Raw genomic sequence first — 24,065 nt, 5'->3', positions numbered from 1 at the left:
ATATATTATGTATATACATACTTATATATGACAATATTTTACTTTATTTGTTTTTAAGAAATTTTATAATTTATTTATTTATTTATATATATAGCAATTTTATAATTTATTTCAATATAATATTTTCATATACCTTTATATATATATATATATATATATATATAATATATATATATATATATATATATATATATATTATATATATATATATATTTATAAAGTACTAAAGTAAATAAATAAATAAAAAAAAATTTATAGAAAAAACATGAAAACAAAAGATTTCCTGCGCAAACAGGAAATTTTTATATATACAAGAAAAAATAAATAAATAAAGGGAAACTTTAATATTCACCACATTCAGTTTTGTGGTGGATATTGCGGCCAAAAATTATACTTTTAATAGGTAGGATATATAACTATAATTTTGTTTTATTTAATTTATTGTCATAAAAATATATACATATATATATATATGTATATAAAGCACATAATATTTATGCAATGTATAAATATATATTATAAAATATATTAAATATATATATATGTATATATACTTTATTATAATTGCTTCTATTTTAAATAAAAGGTAGGTACTTTTATATATTAATTCACCAACAATAAAAAATTATAATAACGAGCAACAATATAAAATAAGTAAAAGTTTATTATAAAAATAATATATAGTTTTATACATATATATATACACAATATATAAATGTATATATTTGTATAAGTATGACAGTAAATGTATAATATATTATTTCTAATTTTGTGGTTAATAAACTGTTTAGTTATCTCCCGGTTTTAGGATTGTATAGACGATTTTTTTCTATATTTATCCTTTTATAATTTTTAAATTTCCAATTATTTAAATTAATATTGTACTTGAAATTAACTGTAAATGCTAACATTTTTTATATATGTGTATTGAAAAAGTGCTTTTTTTTTTTTTTTAGTTAAATAAAAATTTTGACTTTACAATCGAATTTGTAATATTAAAATTTTATTTTCCTTTGTTTGTTATTCAAACATTTTTTATATTATTTGAATTTAATTTATTTAAAAAAAAAATAAATTTTCTTTTTTGTCTTTTAAAATTAAAACAAAAAATTATTAATTTGGTAAACTAAATTTAAGAAGATTGGAACTGATTTGAATCGATCGAAATCAATCGAATAAAAAATAATTAATGAATTTTTTTTTCAATTTAGCGATTTGCCACTAAATAAATAATATTTCATATTTATATCATATATACATATACATATGTACGTAAAATAAAATACACAACTACATATGTGCTGATTAAATTTATGACTTTTTATAATTTTATCAAAGTGGATAATATAAAAATTGATTTGAATTTGAATAAGATTTTCATATTGTGAATCAATTATGGGATATTAATTTTAAATTTTTAAAATATAATCGAAATTATGCAAAATTAATATATATTATATATATATATATATATATGTATATATATACAATATTATAATTTATTATAATATTGTATATATATACATAATATGCTCATCCTCGTATGTATAACATATTAAAATATATATTTATTTTATTATTTTAGTATAAAATCTTACAAAATATTATTTTTGTTAAAACAAAAAACTACAATAATAATATAAAAAATTAATTTAAAACAGATTACATTTAAAATGTGCACACAGCCAAAATAGAGACCAAATTAGTAACTTGTGTGTTGGTAAAACAAAAAATAATAATATAGAAATTAAAACAATATTATTAAAAAAAAAATAAAAAAAAATTAAATTATAATTAATGAAATTTAATTTGCTTAATTTTTTTCTTTTTTAATTTACATAAATTATATGCTATAATTAACAATATAATATACGTGATTGCGGTATAAGAAAACAAATAAATAAATAATATGATTAAATATAAAATAATGTATATTATATGTATGTATGTCTATATGTTTAATAAAATATTTATAACAATTTTTAATTAAAAATCTACTGCTATATTTTATTGTTTATATCTTGATTAACGGTAAGTATATAAGTAAATAAATTAAAAAAATATGTTAAATATTTATTTTTGCTTTAAATAATATAAATGAATTATTACATACATATATATGTATAGCCAATTCGTATATTTATTGGCAGAGGTTGTGTCAAACAAATTCAGAGCTTGTCAGAGTGCTCTCTGATTAAATGCACACGATATGAATTTTTCTATCTTTTCGTGACATCTCTGTTGAATTGTTACGTTAAAAATCTATAATCAAAAATTTTGTAAAATTAAATATTTTTCTTCTTATATAGAATCTTGGTTAATATATGTATATATATATATGTATGTATATGTTATTTAGCTTTCAAAAACTTTTAATTTATTTTTTGACATAACGAGATCTGTAAAATTCGGCATTTTTTTTTCGAGTACGTAGAGTGCGATGCTATAATGGTGCAAAAGATTATTTTTTTTAGCTTAGAGCACTCTAATGTTAAAAAAATGAACAATGATCTATAATTTCCTGAGACCTATAAGTTGATCTTCAGTTAGAAAATGAAAATTCCAATATTGTATAGTAAATTACTATCAAAACGTGAAATATGTTAAAAATGATAAAATTTTGTGCAAAATTTAATTTTAGTTAAACAAATATTATTATAAACATAAATTAAATAACAATATTATTAAATTATTAATTAAACTTTAAGGAAATTTGGAATATTTCACGTTTATATTGTTTAAGAAGAAAAAATTTTTATTGTTAAATTATAAAAGAAATTTAATTATAAAATTTAATTATAAAAATTATGGAGAAATTTAATTAAGTCGTATTTTTAAATTTTATATTAAGGTACGTAAAACTGCTCAATTTGCAAGCATAATATTCACTGCCACCTAGAATAATATAATAGTCGATTAATTTAAAAAATACATTCATACATATGTATATACTTAAAATAATTATATTTAAATGCTCATACATGTTACTATTCAAATTAATTTAGTACTTACATGTACATATACATAAGCAAAAATAATAAATGTTTATTGTAGACTCCTTTTGAATTGTTTATTAATTAACATTAATTTATTTATTTATTACTTGTTTTTTATTTCTTTCACTTTTCTTCATTTATCTTTTAATCAATCTGAAATATTTATTTTCAATAAATTCATATTGTATATTATGTAATAAATTGCACGAATATATGAAAGAGTGAAATAATTTCATAAATAATAAAATTTTTCCCTTTTTGCTTATTTATAATTTAACAATATAACTGATTTATATTAAATGTTCATGTTTTAAAAGTACACTTGTTTATATTTTTATTTTATCTACATATATGTACATACATATTATATTTAGTATATTTGATTATAGGGAAAATTTCCATGATATAGTTAACAGAAATATAACACCTATTTCGATATATATATATACATATACATACATTTGTGTATCAAAACTTCAAGTGTTTATATACATAAATATATTCACTTTAAGTCAAAATAAAACGAATGAAATGAAACGATAATAACACATTCTTTCGGAAATAAAAACTTCTATACGAAAAAAAAAAAGTAAACAAAATCATTTCCGTTCAAAAGGATTTTGCCCTGTCGGTCTTCAGCATTAGAAGAACTACTGATTAAGTACTTTATGACCGTGAGAATTATCAAATTTCTAACTTTTGCCGTCAAAAAAATTTTAAAGTTTAATATTTCAAAATTTAAAAACAGACAACAAAAAAATCAATTAAAAATCTAAAATTTTAAAATTTTGTCTAATTTTTTTTTTTGTTAAAATTTAGTTAAATATCGTTGTACTCGTCGAAATTTGATATATAAAAATTGGTATTTACATTTGGGTATATACATACATATCTAGTTGAGTGCTCGTGCTTAGTTTAGAATTTTAAATTTATAAATATAAATTTTTATGACTGACTCTCTTTAAATTACAAAATTACTCTCTTTTCTTTTAATAATTAATGACAAAATAAAAAAATATGAAAAGGAAAGAAGGCCTTCCTTAAACTTTGGAAAGAATTAATAAAAAAAATTAGGAAATTTGATGTTTGGGAGCATAAAAATGAACAAGTCTAGGTGTGTTTGATAATTTTAACCACTTTGAATTTGAGAAAAATTGAAAAAAGAGATTTAAAATTTTTGATTAATTCTCTCATTTTTGTTAAAAATTTTGTAAGAAATATTTCTGTAACCAAACCATACTCGTATATTTGTAAAGAGCTATTTTTAAATCCCACTGTCTAATTACAGAGCTCATTTTGCTTTTCTTTCTGTTATACTATACTTCAATCTGTTAAAAGTGATTTACAAAGCGGAAACATAAGAACTGGATATCTTAAAATTCCTGATTTTTTTATAGGTTCAATAAATCGAAAAATTGCATAAAAATTGTAAATTTTTAGAATTCTTCTGTATACATTAAAATACATACATATATACACATATATACATATATACATTTTTTAACAAAATATAATTTGTCATGAAAAGAATTTTCAATTGGTATAAATAAAAAAAACAAAATATATTTGAAATGAATAAATAAATTTTTTTTTGTTTTTTAATTTTTTGTGAATTTTCATTTCTTTATGCAAAATAACTATATATGTACATTTAGTATAAAACAATTTATACTAAATTTTATGTTATTTGAAAAAATATTCACTTTTGTAATAATTTAGGGGAAAAGTTTTCATATACAAATTTTGGAAATTGTTTGAATCTACCGATAACAAACAAAAAAAACAAAATAAATTTTAAATTTATAGAAGTTGGAATTCTTTTTGCATAATTTATGTACATACATGCACATATACCATTATAAATTACTGTTTTTTATATACAGATTGTTTAGAAATCTAAGTCCAATAAAAATGTCAAAGTCATTATATAGTTTTTTCTTAATGTTTTAGAATACATTATTATAGATAAATTGATTGTTCTATATGAAATTATTTTACCATTATATTTAAGTTGCGAGATTATGGAATGTCTCTGATTAATATTGAAGAGTTTTTTTTTACAAATTTGGAAAATTAATGCATGTTGAATAAAACACATACTTCCCATAATATATGTAGCTTCAAATATGCTAATAATAGACCTTTTAATTCAAATTTTAATTCAAGAGTTCTTCAATATTATGAAGAGTGAAGAATTGCGCAAAAAAATATAAATGTTTTTTTTGAATTGAGGTTTAATGCCTATAAAGCCGGCTAACATCTAATATGGAAGATAATTTAAAAATATTGTAGCAATTGGGCAAAATTTTAAGAATAATTGGTTTTTTCGTATAACCGAGTGTACGTCCGAACCAATGTGTACCTCCGAACAAGCGTCTGTTTACATAACTTCTATTCTTTAAACTTCTGCTTATGTGTATCTTCGCAAGAAATCTATTTTACTAAAAGATAATTTTTGCCATCTCCTGCCACATTTTTTGACAAAACATACATATACTCGTATGTTAGTATGATAAAATAGCCGTTGAAATAAAACATTGTTTTGAGTTTCTACAATAAATACAATATTGTATTTCGTACATGACGTATACAACATTGACCTGCATATACAGTATAGGAAATAATAGTTCATGAATTAATTATTTTACATTAAATTGCATTGAAAAATCCTATTATTAACTGGAAAAACCATACTTGTGTTTTGTAATTTCTTTATAATTTTCATATATAACAGAATTTATTTGCAGAATTTTTTTTTTTCAGAAAAATATTTTCGTGATTGGGTCGAAATAATTTTGTCATTATTATTTATTCTTAATATATTTCTATATATGTATGAATGCTATACAAGTATATATTTATATATTTTTAATTTTTAAATATTCAAAATTTCACTTTGTTTCACAATTTGTGAGGATCACGAAGAAATGTGGTTTTATTTATTACTATTTAAATTTTTTATTACATCTATATATTAAAAGTATATAATATTTGTACATATTGTATAATTATATATACATACCGTTATTTGGTTGTTGCTATTGTTGAAAACTAAAAAAATAAAAAAACAAAAAAAAAAAAAAACAATTTATTATAAAAATTATAAAAACGCAAAATATTCGTTTGTCCTTGTTAAAACGATTTCATTTTGTTTTTATTTATTTATTTGTATTATATTTATATACATACGTACATATACATATGTATGTATACTATAAAATTGTATATAAAAGGGATTCAAAATATAAAAGTAGAATGAATAAAATAGTGTAGAAATGGAAAATACTCCCAAATAATTGTGGACTTTTCCATTTTAATGAATAAATTAATAATAACATTGGCTCATGTTCATAATATGTCCTTAGTTAAATTTCTATATCTACATATATGTGTGATGCAATGTATGATTATATGAAATTATTTGTAAATTAAAATATGCTAAAACAATTTTTCTTTATTATATAAATTTTACCATATGGTGACTTTTTTTTCTTATGTACAAGTATATTGGATGAATTCTTAATTGAGATTAATTTTGTGGTTTTTGTGAAATGTATTTATTGATTGACTCTTTGCAGTTTGTAAAACTCTACACAAGTGTAAGATATTTAATGTGCAGCATTGCAATGTTCAGATACAAAATTATATTTCATTCTATCTGCCTGATTAACACCACATCAAGTGTATGTGTAACTGAGGTTAGTCATGAATTGAAACGTGAAATGACATACGCGCCAACATAAATTCCGATATACGTTGCCAACGCAATTGGTTTTTCTCTTATTCCTGTAACTCCACAACTTGGGAGCTTAGGGCTTCAAGTTGAAGTCTCCATTCTTCTGTGTTCAGCGCTAGTTCTTCTAGTTCATCCCACGGTATTTCGTATCTATTTAGTTCTTGCAGCACTGTTATTCTCCACGTTGTTCTGGGTTCCATTTCCAATCCAGTTCCATTTTCTTCGGGTGATTTTCTTCACTATAGGCCCTTCATTTGTTAGTTGTCACAAATCTTTTTTCCCAATTCTGTTCGGCCAGAATATTCGGCATATAATTCTTAGGTGTTTATTTATGAACACTTGCAATTTATTCTTGATGGAACTGGTGAGAAGCTAATATTCGCATTCATATGTTAATGTTGATTTTACACATGATTTGAACATACTCAACTTGGTATATCTAGATATTTGCGAGCTATTGCATAAAGGACGGAGTCTGCAATTGGTTATTACTCTTAATTTTAAAATAGTTTAATCACTTTTTTTACGTAGTAACAAAGAATTCTGGAATAAGGAGTTGACAATGCTACTGATAACAACAAGGTTTAAATACTTAATTTCCTTTTTTTTTTGGAATCGGTAACAAGCTCGCCCAATATATTATTTTTGGGTATATTCCTTTTAGTTTTAAAATTTTAGAATATCTGCTTTATTGGAATAATTTTTAAAATGTCAATTTGCGAAAATTGCCTAATTGTAGATGAAAGTCATTTGCAAAATCAAAAGAAATGAAGTGGTTAACATGAATATTGAATCTTTGACTTATTGGAAAACGGCAAAAGATTACAAAAAAATTAAATAATTATATTTGAAATTCTACAATCAAAGCTATGATTATTACTTTGCTGTCTCTATTATTTAATTCTTCAAATCCACTTTTGAATAACAAACAAATTATTAAATTAAGGAAAAAATATTAATAAATTCTTTAAATTTTGAACTTTGATCGAAATCAGTGAAAATTAAATATGCTAATTTTTTATGATTTTTTTTTAATATTTTGTGGTATTTTTGGTCTAAAAAATTTAAAAGTAAAAGTCCTTTAAAAAGTAAAATAATAGTGCACTTTAAAATTACGCGCGCCAGCCATTTAACATTTAATTATACAATAAAATTTATCATGATCTAATCTACAATAAATTTAATATTTAATAATAAAATATTTCTTGATAAATAATAAAAATTGTCATTAAAAAAATAAAAATTCTTTCATTAATAAAATTCTTTTATTTTAATTCTTAAAATTATAACAAATATAATAAAAGTGTTGCCAATAATAGTCAAATGTGAATTTTGGTTCATCAAAATCGAAATTTGAAAAAGAAAAATAAAAATTTTCAAATATATATTCAATAGAAAATATTTATGCTTACAACATAAAGTACTAAGTTAGAATAAAGTAAAAAGAGTGTTAATTAAAAACACAATGTTAAGAATTTGATTTTCTTGTTCATATCATACGATATTATGCAATTCAAGGAATTACCAAGTATAGTTAATATTGTAAGGAAAAATGCAGAAGCGCAACTTTAATCGCAGTATAAGGGAATTGTAGTAAAAATAATGGTTGATTGACGCAGAATATTGGAATTTTCTCACTCTTCTCTTAAAAAAATGAGAGACGAAAAGAAGAAGAAAATTGTCTATGATAAACTATGTGTTGTTCCTATTATAACTGTTATATTAAAAAATAAGGTAAGACATTAATCATGAAAACAGTACTTTACTCATAAGAACAAAAATATTATTTTTTTTTTAAATATTTATTATTTGCTCCGTATACTTATATATATACGGAGTATATAAAATTATATAGGAGGGCATATATCAATCATGCGGCATAACTAAAAAAAATATAGGCTCATAAAAAATATTGACTATTAAAATATTCGTGACTCTTAAATATTTGTAAAAATATTCTTTCTTTAAACTTAATTTCTTAGATATTATTATGTCTTCTTAAAATAAATACAATGTATAACAAATATTTAAATTGTATATATTAAAGTCAAATTAGATGTAGTTTACATGACTGTAATGAATATTTATGTATTAGCAAAATTATTAAATGTTTTCCGCAATTAATAACTTAATAAGTATATACCATTTTCTATACCGTATATAGTACAGTGAATGACATGACGTACATATATTTTTTTCTTCAAATTTAGTTAGGTATTTTTTTGTATAAGATCTCGTAAAATTTGTTAGTAAATAAATTGTAGATTAAAAGTAAAAAAAACAAAGTAGCTATACATATATTCTCTAAAAGGAAAAGCAGTACGAATGAATTTACTATGAAAATTTTCACTGTTATTTTGATAATAAGGAAAAAATTGAAACGATTACTTATTTATGCATATATACATACATATTTATTTATATTAAATTACAAATAAATGTAAACTATATATATGAGTATGTAAGTATATATACAATTACATTTTTAATGTACATTTTGTATTACAAATCTGATCAAACTGATAGTTTGTAAGAAAAGCACATTTCCCGTCAACAATGTCAAAAACAAATTTAACAAACAAAAAATCATGCTTTATTAAAATTATTTTTTTACTGTTATAAAATATCTTCTTATTGCATACCTTCAGGATGGGTAATAAGTTTTCGACAATAAAGGGCGCACACAGACTTGCAATTTTTAGTTTTGGATTTAGAAATGAGGAAAAAACACGTTTTAGATAATACAAAATTTTGCCATTTGATGTTAAGAAAGCCAAGATTTGTCACATCTGTTTTCTTTTCCGATATTTAAAAGTGGTATTTTATAATATATGGTTGGCAAACAACAAAATACAAAAAAAAATAGATTTTTAAACTTAAAGAGCCTAAAAAATTTTTAGAAGAGAAGAGGAAGGTAGACTGGGTTTCAAGAGAAATAGATTTCTACTAAAAATTCATTTGTGTATAAAGTTGCACGTCTCCATTTTGAAGGACCCCAAGCTTTTTAAGAAGATAGACGGACAGACAAGCTTTTATTTTTTTCTTTTTTGGAAACTTATTTTTTTTTCCAACAATTTTATTGTTAATGTACTAAAAATATATAGAAGCCAAGAAAAAATTTACTATATACAAATAAAAAATATAAATTATTTGAAACAAAGAAAAGCTTGTTGCAGTTTAAAGGACCTTAAATATAATATTTTGTTAATTGTATGTTTGTGTGTATTGCATGTAAACAAAGAATAATTTTATTCCATTCCTAAACAATAGTGTATATTTTGCGTTTTTTTTTTTTTTGTTTTACACAATATTTGTTTTGCAATTTTGTTGTTGTTTTATGAAACATTGCAGTATAAAATTGTAAAGGTTTTTTCTTACCTATGTAGTTTTGATCCTTTTATTTATTTTGTTGTTTTTTTTTTTTCGTCCTTTTATATATTTTTTCACCTTTATTTCTTTTTCCCTCCAATTGTGATTTATTTTAATTAGATCTATTCATGTAACGTTTCATTATTTTTGTTATTTACTCTATTAAGTTTAATTGAACATTTGAGTTTTTAAAACTTTATTATTTATTATGACCGCATAAAAATTTTGCTCTCATTTATAATTAGAATTTCTTATATATACGACACAATTATTATTCTTAAGTTTTTTTTTTTTTAATTTTTAATTACCTATAAAATGGTCACCTTTGTATTTAATTAAAACATAATTGAAAAAAAATTTAAAGTATTTTTTATGTTATTAAAGTTTTTTTTTTTTTTAAATAAGTATGGAGACATGATTATTTTATACTTAATAAGTATAGAATAAAAATTTGCATGTGTTTAGATATTTATTGCAGTATTACATGAGTATACAATAATAAATAAAGAGAAAAAAGAATATTGAAGAAAATAATGAGAAATATTTATATACATATATATTTATTGTATATATACTTACAACAGGATATTGATGAGGACGAATTACTTTATTTTTGTACTTCTCTTGTTTTCAAATTAAATTCTGTTGTGAAATTTTCGAGATATATTTGTTAATTCAGACAATTTACAGTTACTATCTCTTTTAAAGCCAGTTGATAAACCACCTCAAAGCAGTGTGATCAAGTTGTATAATGCTGTATATTTTAATTATAAGGAAGACTTGATCTGCTTCGGATATAAATAAATATGTGACAAAATAAATCATTCAATGCTGCAAATATCGGAATTTATTATTAAAATGCATATATAACTAGAATTAATGAAAGGGAATATTTAGGTCCTTTGAAGGACCGTACATCTCAAATAAATATTTTCTTTGTAATTATGTCATTGTAAAAAAAGACAAAAAAATATATAAAATAAATAAAATATGTACGTCACTAGTATATTTTTGTTACTACTGTTTATTTATTATGCAATTTTATTTTAGATATTGTTATCCATAAAATTATAATCAAAGAATTTGGCATATTTAAATCAAAGTGGCAACACTGAAAATGTAATATGAAATTTGCTTACATATAAAGAAAAAAAAAAATGTTATTTTAATTTTTCAATTTGGAATCAACGAAACTACGAATTTTACAATTTAAAACAAAATATTAAACTTAAATTTAATATTTTGTATCATTATTATTGACATTTGAATGACATTATTTGAAAATTTCATTAATTTTTTTAATATGTATATGAAAGCTTTCGAATTGTCGTCATTTTGTCCATTTGCTTGTCAGTTTTCTTTTCAGAAAGCATAATCATATCATATTCTATAGTGAAATTTTTGTATTTTATATGTGATGTCAATGCGTACCTATAGTTTTCAGTTCACAACTACGTCCTCCTCTTTGCAAATGTTTGGAGAAAGTAATGTGTGTCATAATTATACAGTCATACCAAAATCACTAAAATTACCTTATTTACTTAATTGAATAAACTTATAAAACATGAATAGATTTGAGGTTTTAATAATTTAAAATTTCTACTTAAATTTAATTTATTATGTATGTACATATGTATAAGTGGGCTTTAAATCCATTTACTGCTCTAAATTTATAAACAATAAAGATCAAAAAACAAAAAAAAAATTTTTTTTTATTAAAAAATTTTAATAAAAATTTTGATAAAGTTTTTGCTCATTGCAATGTGAAATAAAATAAATGAATAATTTTCATTTTTATACCCCATATTTTATTTTAATTAAAATTTAAGTTAAAATAATATAAAATTATATACATATATATATATATATATATATATGAAATGTTGCGTGCACACGCGATTTATATAGTAAAATTAAAAAAAAAAAGAATAAAGAAAAATTTCTTTTCTCTATGTTTTTTGTCATGCAGACAATGGCATATTTGTTGCATAATGCTATATTTTCAGTTTGTTAATGTATATTTATGTATATATATATTATGTATATAATAAACACTTCTTACAATTTTATATTAACTCTTAAGAAAGCAATAGAGGGGTAGTTGAATCCCTATGATCATATTTTGAATTTTTACCTGATTTATATGACTTTAAACACATAAATTCCTTAAAATATCATTTAATTTAATAATTAAGTACGTTATATAGTTTTATTTTGATATTTTTACAAAAATATGTTTGGGATTTATATGACCACATTTTCTCTAAAATGTGTCCAAGTTAGTTTGCTCCTTTAAGGGTTAATATCTTATAAAAAATTAGTTTAATTCATAATCATTTCAATTATTTAAAAAATTTGTGTTTAAATTTAAATTAATTAATTATAAAATTCAATTAAAAAAATATAAAAACTTAGAGAATATCTCAAAACATATGTGTAATAAGAGACAAAAAAAAACCAACAAAAAGAGTGTAGTATAAGAAAACCTCAATAATTAATTGATAATTGACTTATAACACAGAGATTATTAAGAATGGGTGCGTTTGAACGCAATAATACCAAGAGTTAAATTGTGTACAAAAAAAAAATAAATAAAAGGAAATAAAAAAAAAAATTAAAAAAATTTAAAAAGAAAAACTTACATAAATTGCGTAAGACATGCCTACAATTATAGAATTATAAAAAAAAATAAAAATAGAAATTTTATGTATAACACATGTACCTAGAGTTCTTGCTTTTTATTGTTAATTTATATTTAATATTGATGACTTAAATATAAATAAGTAGCGGCAAAATATAAAACGGGGTACACATATGTGTAATACGAAAATTTATATTATTTTTGTAATGTGGACACCCAGTGGATAAGGATTTTTTAATAAGATTTTCTTATAATAAGTTTTCTATATATTATTTTCTTTTCATATATATATTTTACACTTAAGTTATATATAATATCTAATATATACGATGGAGGTATATGTGATCTATATATATATAGGATTAGTGAACATGTCACGCACATTAAAATATAAAAACAATTATTTTCTGTATTATATCGCGTATAGCCATAATATAATTCTCATATTACCTAATGCATATATATATATATATATATATATATATATATATATATATATATATATATATAATATAATTTATTAACGGTAAAATGAACAAATCCAATTTTATTTTACAATACTCTTATCACTATTTATATTATATTTACATTTTGTATTATTATAAATGGCACACATATTATATAAAATATCAACAGTTTATTATTAGGTGGCAACTGTTATACATATTATAACTTATAAGGTGTGAATTTTTTTCTCTAATTTTATGTGCTTTTTTTTTTTTGTGTTTTTAAAATGAAAATTTTTTTTGTATTTTTATTTTTTTTAGGTCAATACCATCATCATCAATATATAACAATTATTTTATGAAAAAATTGAAAAAAATTATTATTATACAGAAGCACCAAAAACGAACAACAAAATCATTAAATTTTAGTGGTAGTATATGTAGCTTTCAAAAGAATCAGTAAAGAAATATAAAAATTATTACATGGAAAAATATTTTAAACATAATTTTTTTTTTTCAAAAATAAAGAATTTGGAAATAAAACTATAATGGAATATTTGATGGCTTCATTTATAATACGGTCAAATAATGCCCCCGGTATACTTGTATAACTAAAAATTTTTTTTGTAAATTATATAATTCTTGTTACATAAATTATGAACCATGTACAAACATATATATATATATATATGTCGTGTAATTTTTGTAGCCCAATTTATATTATTGGGAAAAACGAAAATCGGATATGGAAATCGATATAGCATTATATATACGTTTATCTGTGTATACAATTATATTTTTTTCAGGAAAAAAAAAACAGGAAAATTGGGGGAAATCATATGAATGCTATACGTTTAAATTCATAAATGTTATATATTTGTGCACGTATTAATATTAAATGTATTAAAATTAAGTGAAAAATCGTGTTAACAAGTCATATGTTTATATATATAGTTACATAAATTCTATATTGAAATTTAGGATGCAAAGGAAAGTGTTCCCTAATTTTCCTTGATTAGATTATGGCACCTAAATAAATATGATTCTGTTTAAAATCGTAAATTTACGCAGCACAGCAAAACAATTCCATACTACGAATTTCATACTTGAAATCGATATTAACCTGCCGGACAATAGAGTCGAACAATTACTTTAAAAAAATGATATAAATTAATTGCATATCATGTACATATCATCTTTCAATATTATACAGTAATCCTTCATACTATACTGCATATTTCCACTCTCAAATGCAAACTATATACGAGTACACCATAGCACAGTGTAGTGCAAAAGAGGGCTTTAAGAGCAAACGTGTGTTACAATTTTCTTCACGGCCATATCACTTATTAACAGGGCTGTCATTTTATTTTTTTGGATTCGGAACAGAAATATTTGAAAAAGGTAGCTATTTTCAGAAAAGGAGCCAATTCCTATATCCAATTTCATAAAAACACAATTTACAATACTTGGTTCCTAGCTTTTCGCATCAATATTTTTTTAAATAATTCTTTTGAATTTAAAATTGCTGCTTACCATTTCAACATAAAACAAAGGAGCTTCTCCATTTAGTATTAATCAAATTAACAGAAGAAAATACCGTCTCTGCTGCCGCACGATGCGCTAAACTGCGGGCAGCTTCGAATAATTTTTTTAAAATAAATTTTAGTGTGACTCAGGAAAAAAGAAAATCTGAGCCAAAATGCAAAAGGAGGAACAGGACGCAAATTTTCAAATCGCAGTCAAATAGCTCCGATCGAAGCCAAACGACAGCCTTGCTTATTAACCAGTAGCGTTTTTTATTTTAATATTTCAAGTCAGTTTATTATCTGAGCTCAACGCGAAGAGATATTCAACTAAACTAAGTTTGTCTTTGTTTTTCCTTTTTATGAATGATACCACGAGGCTTTTGCTTCAATTAATATTTAGTTCGATTCTTCCTATTCCAATTTACCATAATTCTTCCTATTTACTATAAATTGATCTTGCTTTTGTTTTTACATAAGATAAAATCAAAAACGGGAACGTGAAAAATACAACAAAAAATGTAAAAAAGAAAATGTACTAAAGCAAAATTATGCTTTTTTTCCGATTACGATTAACTAGGGGCAATAATAGATGAAAATATTAAAGTATGCTAAGTGTAATTACAATATAAGCAAGTAGTAAACATCCTCTGAAATTTTATACTATTATAGTTTAACAAAAGTAGTTATAAATACAAGTGTCTATTATATTATATGTTATGTTATGTAGTAAAAGTAGTTATAAATACAAGTGTCTATTATGTTATACAGCTATCTATAAATAAAATAATGGCGTATATTGAACTATTATTAAAAAATTAAATGCTTAATCATAATTTCATCAATATAATAAAATAATTTACTTGAATATTTACCTATATATATATATATATATATTTATGCAATTTGTTATATTTATATATATACCTACTGTGTAATATTGCATGAGTACTTGTTTAACAAAAAGAAGTCAAAAAATATTATGTATAATACTTAAGATAAAAAATCTTCAATAATAACATTTTTGTAAAACTGTGATTTCTAAGAATTTTGTAAAATATTTTTTAACTTTCATTTTACTATAGAAAATCTTCAAACCCATTACTAATGTTGATTTCGGCTTTTAATAAATAGCTGTAATTTATTAACTAACTACAATATAATAGTTGATTGTATGTGTATAACAAGTAATTTTGGTTTTCTTGTTTTGTGAATTAAATAGTCAATGTTGTAATGGAAGTGTTCATCAAAATAATTTTTTTATTAAAATATTCTTATTATACCTTCTTATTGAATACTGGCGGGCTAATGAGGATATCAAGTAAATGTGATAATTTAGTAAGTTTTATTTTAAAGGTTATATTATTCAATTAAGCTCCTAACAGTGAATGGATAAGTTTTTTGAAGAAAATTACTATATTATTTAAAATCAAGGTGTAAACACATTAGAGAAATCATTCAAGAACTTAGTTATTAAAATTATTTGGTTTTACAAGTTGGTACGCAAATATTTATGAATAAATTTGGTAATACAATCCGAATCAATTATCTTTTCGGAATCATGGGCTCTATTTCGAATTTTTTATTCTAAAGTTCAATTGGTTTTTTTTTAATAAAATCTAAAAGGACACCATGAACTTCAATTAAAAAGTTCTCTATTAAATACAATAGTTTTAGTTATTTTTTAACAATTTTTTTCTTTATTGGAATATTTTACAAGAATTTCGACATAATTTTGTGATATTAAAAGGTTCTCAAAAAAAAGGATAGAGAACCTAAAATGAAAAACTCAAATTTTTGTTTTTAAATTCAAATTTAAAAATAAGAAATTAAAAAACTTTACAAAATTATTGTGAAGAATAAGCTCTAATCCAATTGATGAAATGTGATACTTTAACATAAGCATCTGGATTTTGTGAACCACAACCTTCCAAAACGAAACTTGCAACACCAACTAATTTACCATTGTGAACAGCTGGACCACCGGAATCACCCATACATGCACCATTTTGTACTGGACTAACAAAACAGATAACTTCTGGTCGATTTAATCCTGCTAAACGTCCACATTCAGCTTGACTAATTGATCTGACCCAATTGTATTTTAAAGTTTGTGAAATATCTTTGTTATTGCCTTCTTTTCCCCATCCAGAAATAACAACTGGAACATTTGGTGCTGTATCAGCAGTTTCCAATTGAATTGGTTTAATACCATTACCTAATGGCAATGGTTCAGTTAATTCAAGTAAAGCTAAATCATTAAGGAAATTTCCATATTGTTGATGAACTATAATTCTTTTAACTCTACGATTTACACCACCACGTCTTAAAACAGTGCTACCAGCTTGTACATTGAATTCATGAGCTGGATTTCTATATAAATTCATATTTATCGATTTTATAATTATATATAAAATATTGAATAATAAAGATAAAAAACAACTTACGGTGGTCTACCTTCAGCATCTGTAACACAATGAGCAGCAGTAAGAATCCATTTAGCATTTAAAATTGATCCACCACAAGTATGATATCCGTTTCTTTGCAATGAAATTTGGTATGGGAAGGCTGATTCAGGTGCATGAGAGCCACCAACAATTCTACCTTTACTAGCGCTTGCATATGCAATGCTAACGAGAATAATTGCCAAAGTGCAGATAAATTTCATCATTTTTGAGAACTTTTAGTTTTCAATTCCTGAAACGAATTATGATTTTCAACTTGAATTATTAAGTCTTTTATAGTCAGAAGTTGTTTACGAATCGTTTTTAATAATATAATTTGTTTGTAACATGTATTTTTTTAATATTTGTTTAATTTTGCGGGAGCATGTCAGTCAGATTTCTTTTAAATATGTTGCATTTTTATTATTTTGTGTATTGATTGATATTAAATGCAAATATTTGTGTGTCAAACATCTGTTTTATAATAAATGGCAACTAACATATTATGTGTAATGTCTATATGTTCTACACGTTTGGCTGTGAGGTTACATCATTTTGTTTAATTTGATTGGTTTTTGCTAATTTGTTTAACAATTGTTTTAAGTAAGAATTGGTTCGCGAATAAAAATTTGTTAATTCCGTACTGAATGTATTCAAATTTCATACAGCCTACATTATTTCATGCGCTTCTTTTTTCAATTAATATTCTTATATTAAATTTTCTCATACAAGTCAAGAGTTGCTATTTTGCCTACAGCCGACTACTGCGTTTCAAAGATACCTCATATCGGGAAATGTGATATGAAATTTTCAAATCATATTTCTAATGCAGTTGTTAGGACGCGTTTTTCACTGATTTCATTAATTTATATTAGTTCTTGAATCGCTTAAGTCTTTTATACATAAAAGATCTACGTCGCGAACATTTTATATTCCCAAATATGTTGTCATCGATTTTAGAGCTTCCGATGCACCTTTCCGTCTTTTGAATGTTCATTTAATAAAAAAGAAAAAACTTCTTTATCATGCCATGTACAGGACAATCCATCTTTAAATTATATTGGAAACAAATAAAAAAGTGTTTTTAGGATTTCTGAAATTCATTACTGAATTTTAAAGTAATGGAGAAAATCTGAATAATCTCCGACAATAATTTTTGAATATAATTGCATAATTTAAAAATTCAAATGCATAAACAAACAATTTCATGTAATTGCTTTATCCTAAACAGCTGTATCAATAATTTAGTTGCATTTTCATTTAGTTTTAAATATGATTGAAATTATAAAAAGGGTTAATATACTATTAAAAAACTTAGTATTCAATTTAAATTAACTTCAGTAAGTTAGCCAATAATTAAATACTCTTCTTTCAAAATGTTCAATCGAATTACTATCCTTGTTACATTATCGTTAATATTTGCAATTTCGAATGCACAAATACGTTCACGTATAGTTGGAGGAGATTTTGCTAAAGATGGAGAATTCCCATATCAAATCTCTTTACAATTGAATCAAAATCATATTTGTGGTGGTTCAATCATTGGTCCAAAACATATATTAACAGCAGCCCATTGTGTAGTTCGTTCAGATGGTGTTCTGTAAGATAAAATTAAAATTTTTCTCTTTTTAATAATCAATTTTCACAAATACCTATAAATAAAATTTGAAATTTATTCATATATACAATTTAAAAATTTGTAGTCGTCCTGTTAATGCAATGTCTATCCGAGCTGGTACAAATGTTATAGGTGTTGATGGTCAAGTTAGGCAAGCGGAAGCAGTTTATGTACATGAAAAATATAGAATGAATTTAAATGATGTTGCAGTAATTAAACTTTCTAAACCATTAGAGTATAATTCAAAAATTCAAGAAATTGAAATGGATAGAGGTGATGCTCCAGTTGGTGCTATTGTTACTATTTCAGGTTGGGGTAAAACTGCGAATGATGGTAGAAGATCTGAAGTTTTAAAAACTGCAACCTTAAAAGTCTTATCAATTGAGCAATGTGATAAAAAGAGTGGATTAGGTTTTAAACAAACTATATGTTTGGATCATCCGGCGGGTATTGGTGCTTGTCAAGGTGATTCAGGTGGTCCAGCTACATATAATGGAAAATTGATAGGTGTTGCAAGTTTTGTAGCAAAAACATGTGCTTCTAACAAACCTGATTCATACGCTAGAGTTTCTTTGTATTACGATTGGATTAAGGAAAAAATGTCTTTGTGAACAAGTGAAAAATAAAAATATAATTTTTGTACAAGATAAAACTGAAGTTGAAAGAAGCAATTGAAACAGTATTCATAATATTTTCAATTTGCCAAAAACCTTATTTGAACTAGAAAAACAGAAAATTAAGTAGAAGGGGTTTACTTCTCTTATTTGATTTATATTCGCTAGTCTTCAATATTTAAAATTTCTAGTTGTGATTAAAATCCTTGTAATTGAAGCTAGGTTAAAGTTGTAGAAATTCTACCTGAAAACTGATAAAGAAGTAGGAAACAAAATTCTTCCCTCTCAGTAATCATTTTTTTTTTTTTTACATTCAAATATTAAAATTTTTTCAAAAAGATTTAATTTTTAAACCAATAAAAATTTTTGTTATGTAATATTTTCAAGTTGTAAATATGCTCCCTATACTTCGGACATAATAAACACTTGTGTCAATATAATATATAAATGACATTCTTATCTAATTTTGAAAACTTTTGACAAGTAAAATGTAAAATGTTATAAAAGCTACTCTTCTCGTTAATTAAAGATGTAGTATTTCATTTAATCAGATTTCAATAGGTCCATAATTGAATATTACAATAATGGTTGGCAATATTGTTTATATTTTATTATCAGTAGCATTCTCAATTGTAAATGCTCAAATAGGTTCTCGTATTGTTGGAGGAGAATTTGCTAAAGATGGACAATTTCCATATCAAATTTCCTTACAATTAAGGAAAAATCACATTTGTGGTGGTTCAATTATTGGGCCAAGACATATTTTAACAGCAGCTCATTGTGTAACTTGGTCGGATGGAAGCTTGTAAGATATTTTTTCTTATAATTTTACACTCATGAGGAAAAATTTTTTAAGTAAACTAAAATTATAAAATTCTAGAATTTCAGCTGATTCATTTTTTATTCGAGCTGGCACAAATATTTTAGGTATTGATGGTCAAGTAAAACAGGCCCAAGAAGTTTATGTGCATGAAAAATATAGAATGAATTTAAATGATGTCGCAGTTATTAAACTTGCAGAACCATTAGAATATAATTCAAAAATTCAAGAAATTGAAATGGATAAAGAAGATGTTCCAGTTGGTGCAGTTGTAACAATTTCAGGGTGGGGTAAAACAGCACACGGTGGTAAAAGATCTGAAGTTTTAAAAACTGCAACTTTGAAAGTCTTATCAATTGAGCAATGTGATAAAAAGAGTGGATTAGGTTTTAAACAAACTATATGTTTAGATCATCCAGTTGGTACTGGTGCTTGTCAAGGTGATTCAGGTGGTCCAGCTACATATAATGGAAAATTGATAGGTGTTGCAAGTTTTGTAGCAAAAACATGTGCTTCTAACAAACCTGATTCATATGCTAGAGTGTCTTTGTATTATGATTGGATTAAAGAAAAAATGTCTTTGTAAAAATAAGAGAAAATGTTAATAAAGAAAAAAATAATATCAAAAGAAGATAAGTTGAAAAGTATAAAAATAGTGTCTGACTTTAAGCACTCTCTTAGACATATTTTCATTGAAAATTGATAAATTTAAATAAAAATGTCGCAACAGACGCCTAACTGATTCAAACTTTCTGTTGTACACGAATTTAGCCTATATATGAAAGTTAGAATTATAGGAGAATTGGCTGAAATCGTCAACTCACCTAGCATAGTGACATATGTTAACAAAAGCTTATTCCTTCAATCAGAGATGACATAAAATCGAGCCCCACATATAGAAAGTATAAAAAAAGAGAAAAAATAAAGGATTGAGTTCACTATATTATCAGGTACTACGCCCTAATAATCATGGTAATTACCGAATTAACACCACTGCATTTAATGTTATGAAAATATAATTATATTACTGTTATAATAGGAGCACTAGCAGTATATTGTCAAATTTTAGCTTATCACACAATGTTTATACAATCTGTTTTGATTGTTTATATTATCTTATGTCTTCTTAATTAAAATTATTTTCAAACTGTACTCTAAATATGAATGTATCTATGTATCCAAGAAAAAGGTAAATATTTTTAATTGTTATACTAATTATTTGTTGGTATAATTAAATTTTATATTGTATAATTTGATTTTATTGAATTCTTTGGAAGATACTTGAAAAAAAAAAATTTGAAAAACTATAAAAGGCACTCAATTGATTTTGAAAATTTAGTACTTTATTTGATCTGACCTCCAAAACTTAATAATTGAATACTTAACAATTGATTCCTGCAAAATGTGTAGCAAAATTATTTATCTTGTCTTATTAGGAATAGTAGCGGTTACAAATGCTAGAATAAATCCACGAATTGTTGGTGGTGATATTGCGTTGGAAGGACAGTTTCCGTATCAAATATCCTTACAATTGAATACAAATCATATTTGTGGCGGTTCAATTATTAGCCCAAGACATATTTTAACAGCCGGTCATTGTGTTACTTGGTCGGATGGAAGTTTGTAAGATTAAATTTAATAAATTTATTGAAATATTTATTTTATTACAAAAATACATGTATATGTGTCATGATACTGTTTTAGAATTTCTGCTGATTCAATTTCTGTTCGAGCCGGTTCAAATATTATAGGAGTTGATGGTCAAGTACGACAAGCTCAGGAGATTTACCTTCATGAAAAATATTCTCGTTCATTAAATTTAAATGACGTTGCAGTTATTAAACTTTCTGAACCATTACAATATAATCCAAAAATTCAAGAAATTGAAATGGATAAGGAAGATGCTCCAATTGGTTCAACTGCAACTATTTCTGGATGGGGTAAAACCGCAAATGATGGTAAAAGATCAGAAGTGTTGAAATTTACAACTCTTGTTGTTTTATCAATGGAACAATGTGATAAAAAGAGTGGATTAGGTTTTAAACAAATTGTATGCTTGGATCATCCAGCTGGTACTGGTGCTTGTCAAGGTGATTCAGGTGGTCCAGCCACTTATAATGGAAAATTGATAGGTGTTGCAAGTCTAGTAGCAAAAACTTGTGGATCTAATAAACCTGATTCATATGCTAGAGTTTCTTTGTACTACGATTGGATTTTAGAAAAAATGACATTATAAAAATGAAAATATAAGCGTGAAAATTGAAGTTGAAAAAATAAAGAATTTTCGGATTTCTTAAATTATTTTATGAGAAAGGAATTGTATAATAATTTTTCGAAAATATTTTGCCATTATATGTAATTTGTTCACATTCAGAGGGGGTGCTCAATGTTATTTTTTTAATGACATGAAATTCTTAACTTTAATTTAATATTTATAGCCAATTTATGAGATTAAACCTTAGTTTATTTTACAATAGTCATAGTTAAATGTTATAGAATCATATAGAAAACTGTATGTAAATACTATTAATATCTCTATGAAATATTTTTCGTGATTTGTTCTCACATTTTATTCATTCATAAGAACTCAATAATTAGATTGAGAAAATTCAATGATTCGTGATTGAATTATAGCAAATTGCTTTTCGAAAAAAGAAGATTTTCAGGATCCCAATTTGTGACTCGATTCTGATTCTTCTTTGTTAACCATTTACGTTTAAAACAAAAGTTACTTAAAAGCTTAATAATTTGATAATTAAAGAAAATTTGATAATTGTCATGAATAGTATAACAATTTTCATATTTATGTATACAGAACCATTTGTCAAATTTGGCGATTTATTATTTATACAGTTTGTTTTGTTTTTTTATTTATATTTCGTGCTAACCTACTCGTATATGTAGTTGTAGCTAATATTATCAAAATTTAAATAATGCTCACATAATAAAGTAGTACTTAAAAAATTTTTTGAATTTTTCAAGAAGACTTATAAACATAAAGGAGAATGGTTATTCTGCATGATTTTTGTGATCACTAATACATTATAGAATGTGGCAATATATGATAGAAATTCATGAGAACAACAATTTGGGTGATATTTAAACAAATCCGGATATTTGAGCAAATAATGAGTTAAAATTATTTTTCACTGCTTTAAATTATATTGACTTAATTTTAAAAAAATACACTGTTTTCTTAAATTGTGCAATTTAAGAAAACAGTGTATTTTACATTTGTATACACCTATCATTCGCCTACATGCAACTAGTTCCGTATGTGCTGCAATAAAAACAAAATAAGTTTTAAGTGTAAAGCTGTAAGAAAAAATTACCAATTCAAAATTGCACTTAATTATAGAAATTGCATTTTTAAAATAAATATGTAATTTAAAATGAAAACTTTTTAGATAAGTTTACAATAGTTGTTTACCTCACATTATACAAGTAGATAAATTTTATTAAATTAGAATTTTGCAATTTAGTAGGCGTAGCGAATCAATTGCACATTTTTGGCATTTTGGCATTACCCCATCCTGTAAATTCATAAACGAAATAATATACAAAAAAGTGTTTTTTTTTCTAACTTGTGTTTACCTTGAATTTTATGCATTATTCCAATTTATTGCCAAAGTCAAGTCTGATACTCTGAATACAGTTCTTCTTTATTTTTTCTGGCCATGTAAACTAATTATTTATAGCGCACAATATATTCTTTTTGGCTATTTTTCACTGTTTCTATTCAAAAATAAAGTGTGTACCGATTCAAAATTTTTAAAAATCGTGTTTAAGCTTTTTTTTCTTTTATGTATTTGGTGCTGCATGACTTTAGGTAAATTGGCTACTAGAGGCATTTCG

General features: G+C 23.8%; 3 protein-coding genes across 3 annotated transcripts; 2 read left to right on the top strand and 1 right to left on the bottom strand.

The window, feature by feature from the left end:
• Positions 1-16,385: 16,385 nt before the first annotated feature.
• On the bottom strand, positions 16,386-17,437 carry LOC129614851 (serine protease SP24D-like). Its single transcript, XM_055529795.1, has 2 exons — positions 17,162-17,437; positions 16,386-17,087 (listed from the first exon to the last, which is right to left on the bottom strand). The coding sequence occupies exons 1-2, from the start codon at positions 17,383-17,385 to the stop codon at positions 16,562-16,564; spliced, it is 750 nt and encodes a 249-aa protein (XP_055385770.1). The 5' UTR covers positions 17,386-17,437; the 3' UTR covers positions 16,386-16,561.
• A 1,051-nt stretch (positions 17,438-18,488) lies between these two features.
• On the top strand, positions 18,489-19,428 carry LOC129614847 (chymotrypsin-1-like). The gene is made up of 2 exons (XM_055529791.1): positions 18,489-18,758; positions 18,862-19,428. Exons 1-2 carry the CDS (start codon positions 18,535-18,537, stop codon positions 19,385-19,387), a joined length of 750 nt encoding a protein of 249 aa, XP_055385766.1. The 5' UTR covers positions 18,489-18,534; the 3' UTR covers positions 19,388-19,428.
• Positions 19,429-19,908: 480 nt separating this feature from the next.
• On the top strand, positions 19,909-22,501 carry LOC129614858 (transmembrane protease serine 9-like). Its single transcript, XM_055529805.1, has 4 exons — positions 19,909-20,195; positions 20,271-20,792; positions 21,561-21,833; positions 21,915-22,501. The coding sequence occupies exons 1-4, from the start codon at positions 19,975-19,977 to the stop codon at positions 22,444-22,446; spliced, it is 1,548 nt and encodes a 515-aa protein (XP_055385780.1). The 5' UTR covers positions 19,909-19,974; the 3' UTR covers positions 22,447-22,501.
• The last annotated feature ends 1,564 nt before the right edge of the window (positions 22,502-24,065 follow it).

Source organism: Condylostylus longicornis, unplaced genomic scaffold (assembly GCF_029603195.1).
Source record: "Condylostylus longicornis isolate FDR11 unplaced genomic scaffold, ASM2960319v2 ptg000124l, whole genome shotgun sequence".
Classification (NCBI taxonomy): Eukaryota; Metazoa; Arthropoda; class Insecta; order Diptera; family Dolichopodidae; genus Condylostylus; species Condylostylus longicornis.
This window is presented reverse-complemented; position numbering and strand designations above follow the sequence as displayed.

Coding starts and splice junctions, on each gene's coding strand:
- LOC129614858 (XM_055529805.1), top strand. CDS start 19,975: ATGGTTGGCAATATTGTTTATATTTTATTATCAGTAGCATTCTCAATT. Junction 20,196..20,270: donor ACTTGGTCGGATGGAAGCTT/GTAAGATATTTT, acceptor ATAAAATTCTAG/AATTTCAGCTGATTCATTTT. Junction 20,793..21,560: donor ATTAAAGAAAAAATGTCTTT/GTAAAAATAAGA, acceptor GTACTTTATTTG/ATCTGACCTCCAAAACTTAA.
- LOC129614847 (XM_055529791.1), top strand. CDS start 18,535: ATGTTCAATCGAATTACTATCCTTGTTACATTATCGTTAATATTTGCA. Junction 18,759..18,861: donor GTTCGTTCAGATGGTGTTCT/GTAAGATAAAAT, acceptor AAAAATTTGTAG/TCGTCCTGTTAATGCAATGT.
- LOC129614851 (XM_055529795.1), bottom strand. CDS start 17,385: ATGATGAAATTTATCTGCACTTTGGCAATTATTCTCGTTAGCATTGCA. Junction 17,088..17,161: donor GATGCTGAAGGTAGACCACC/GTAAGTTGTTTT, acceptor GAATTTATATAG/AAATCCAGCTCATGAATTCA.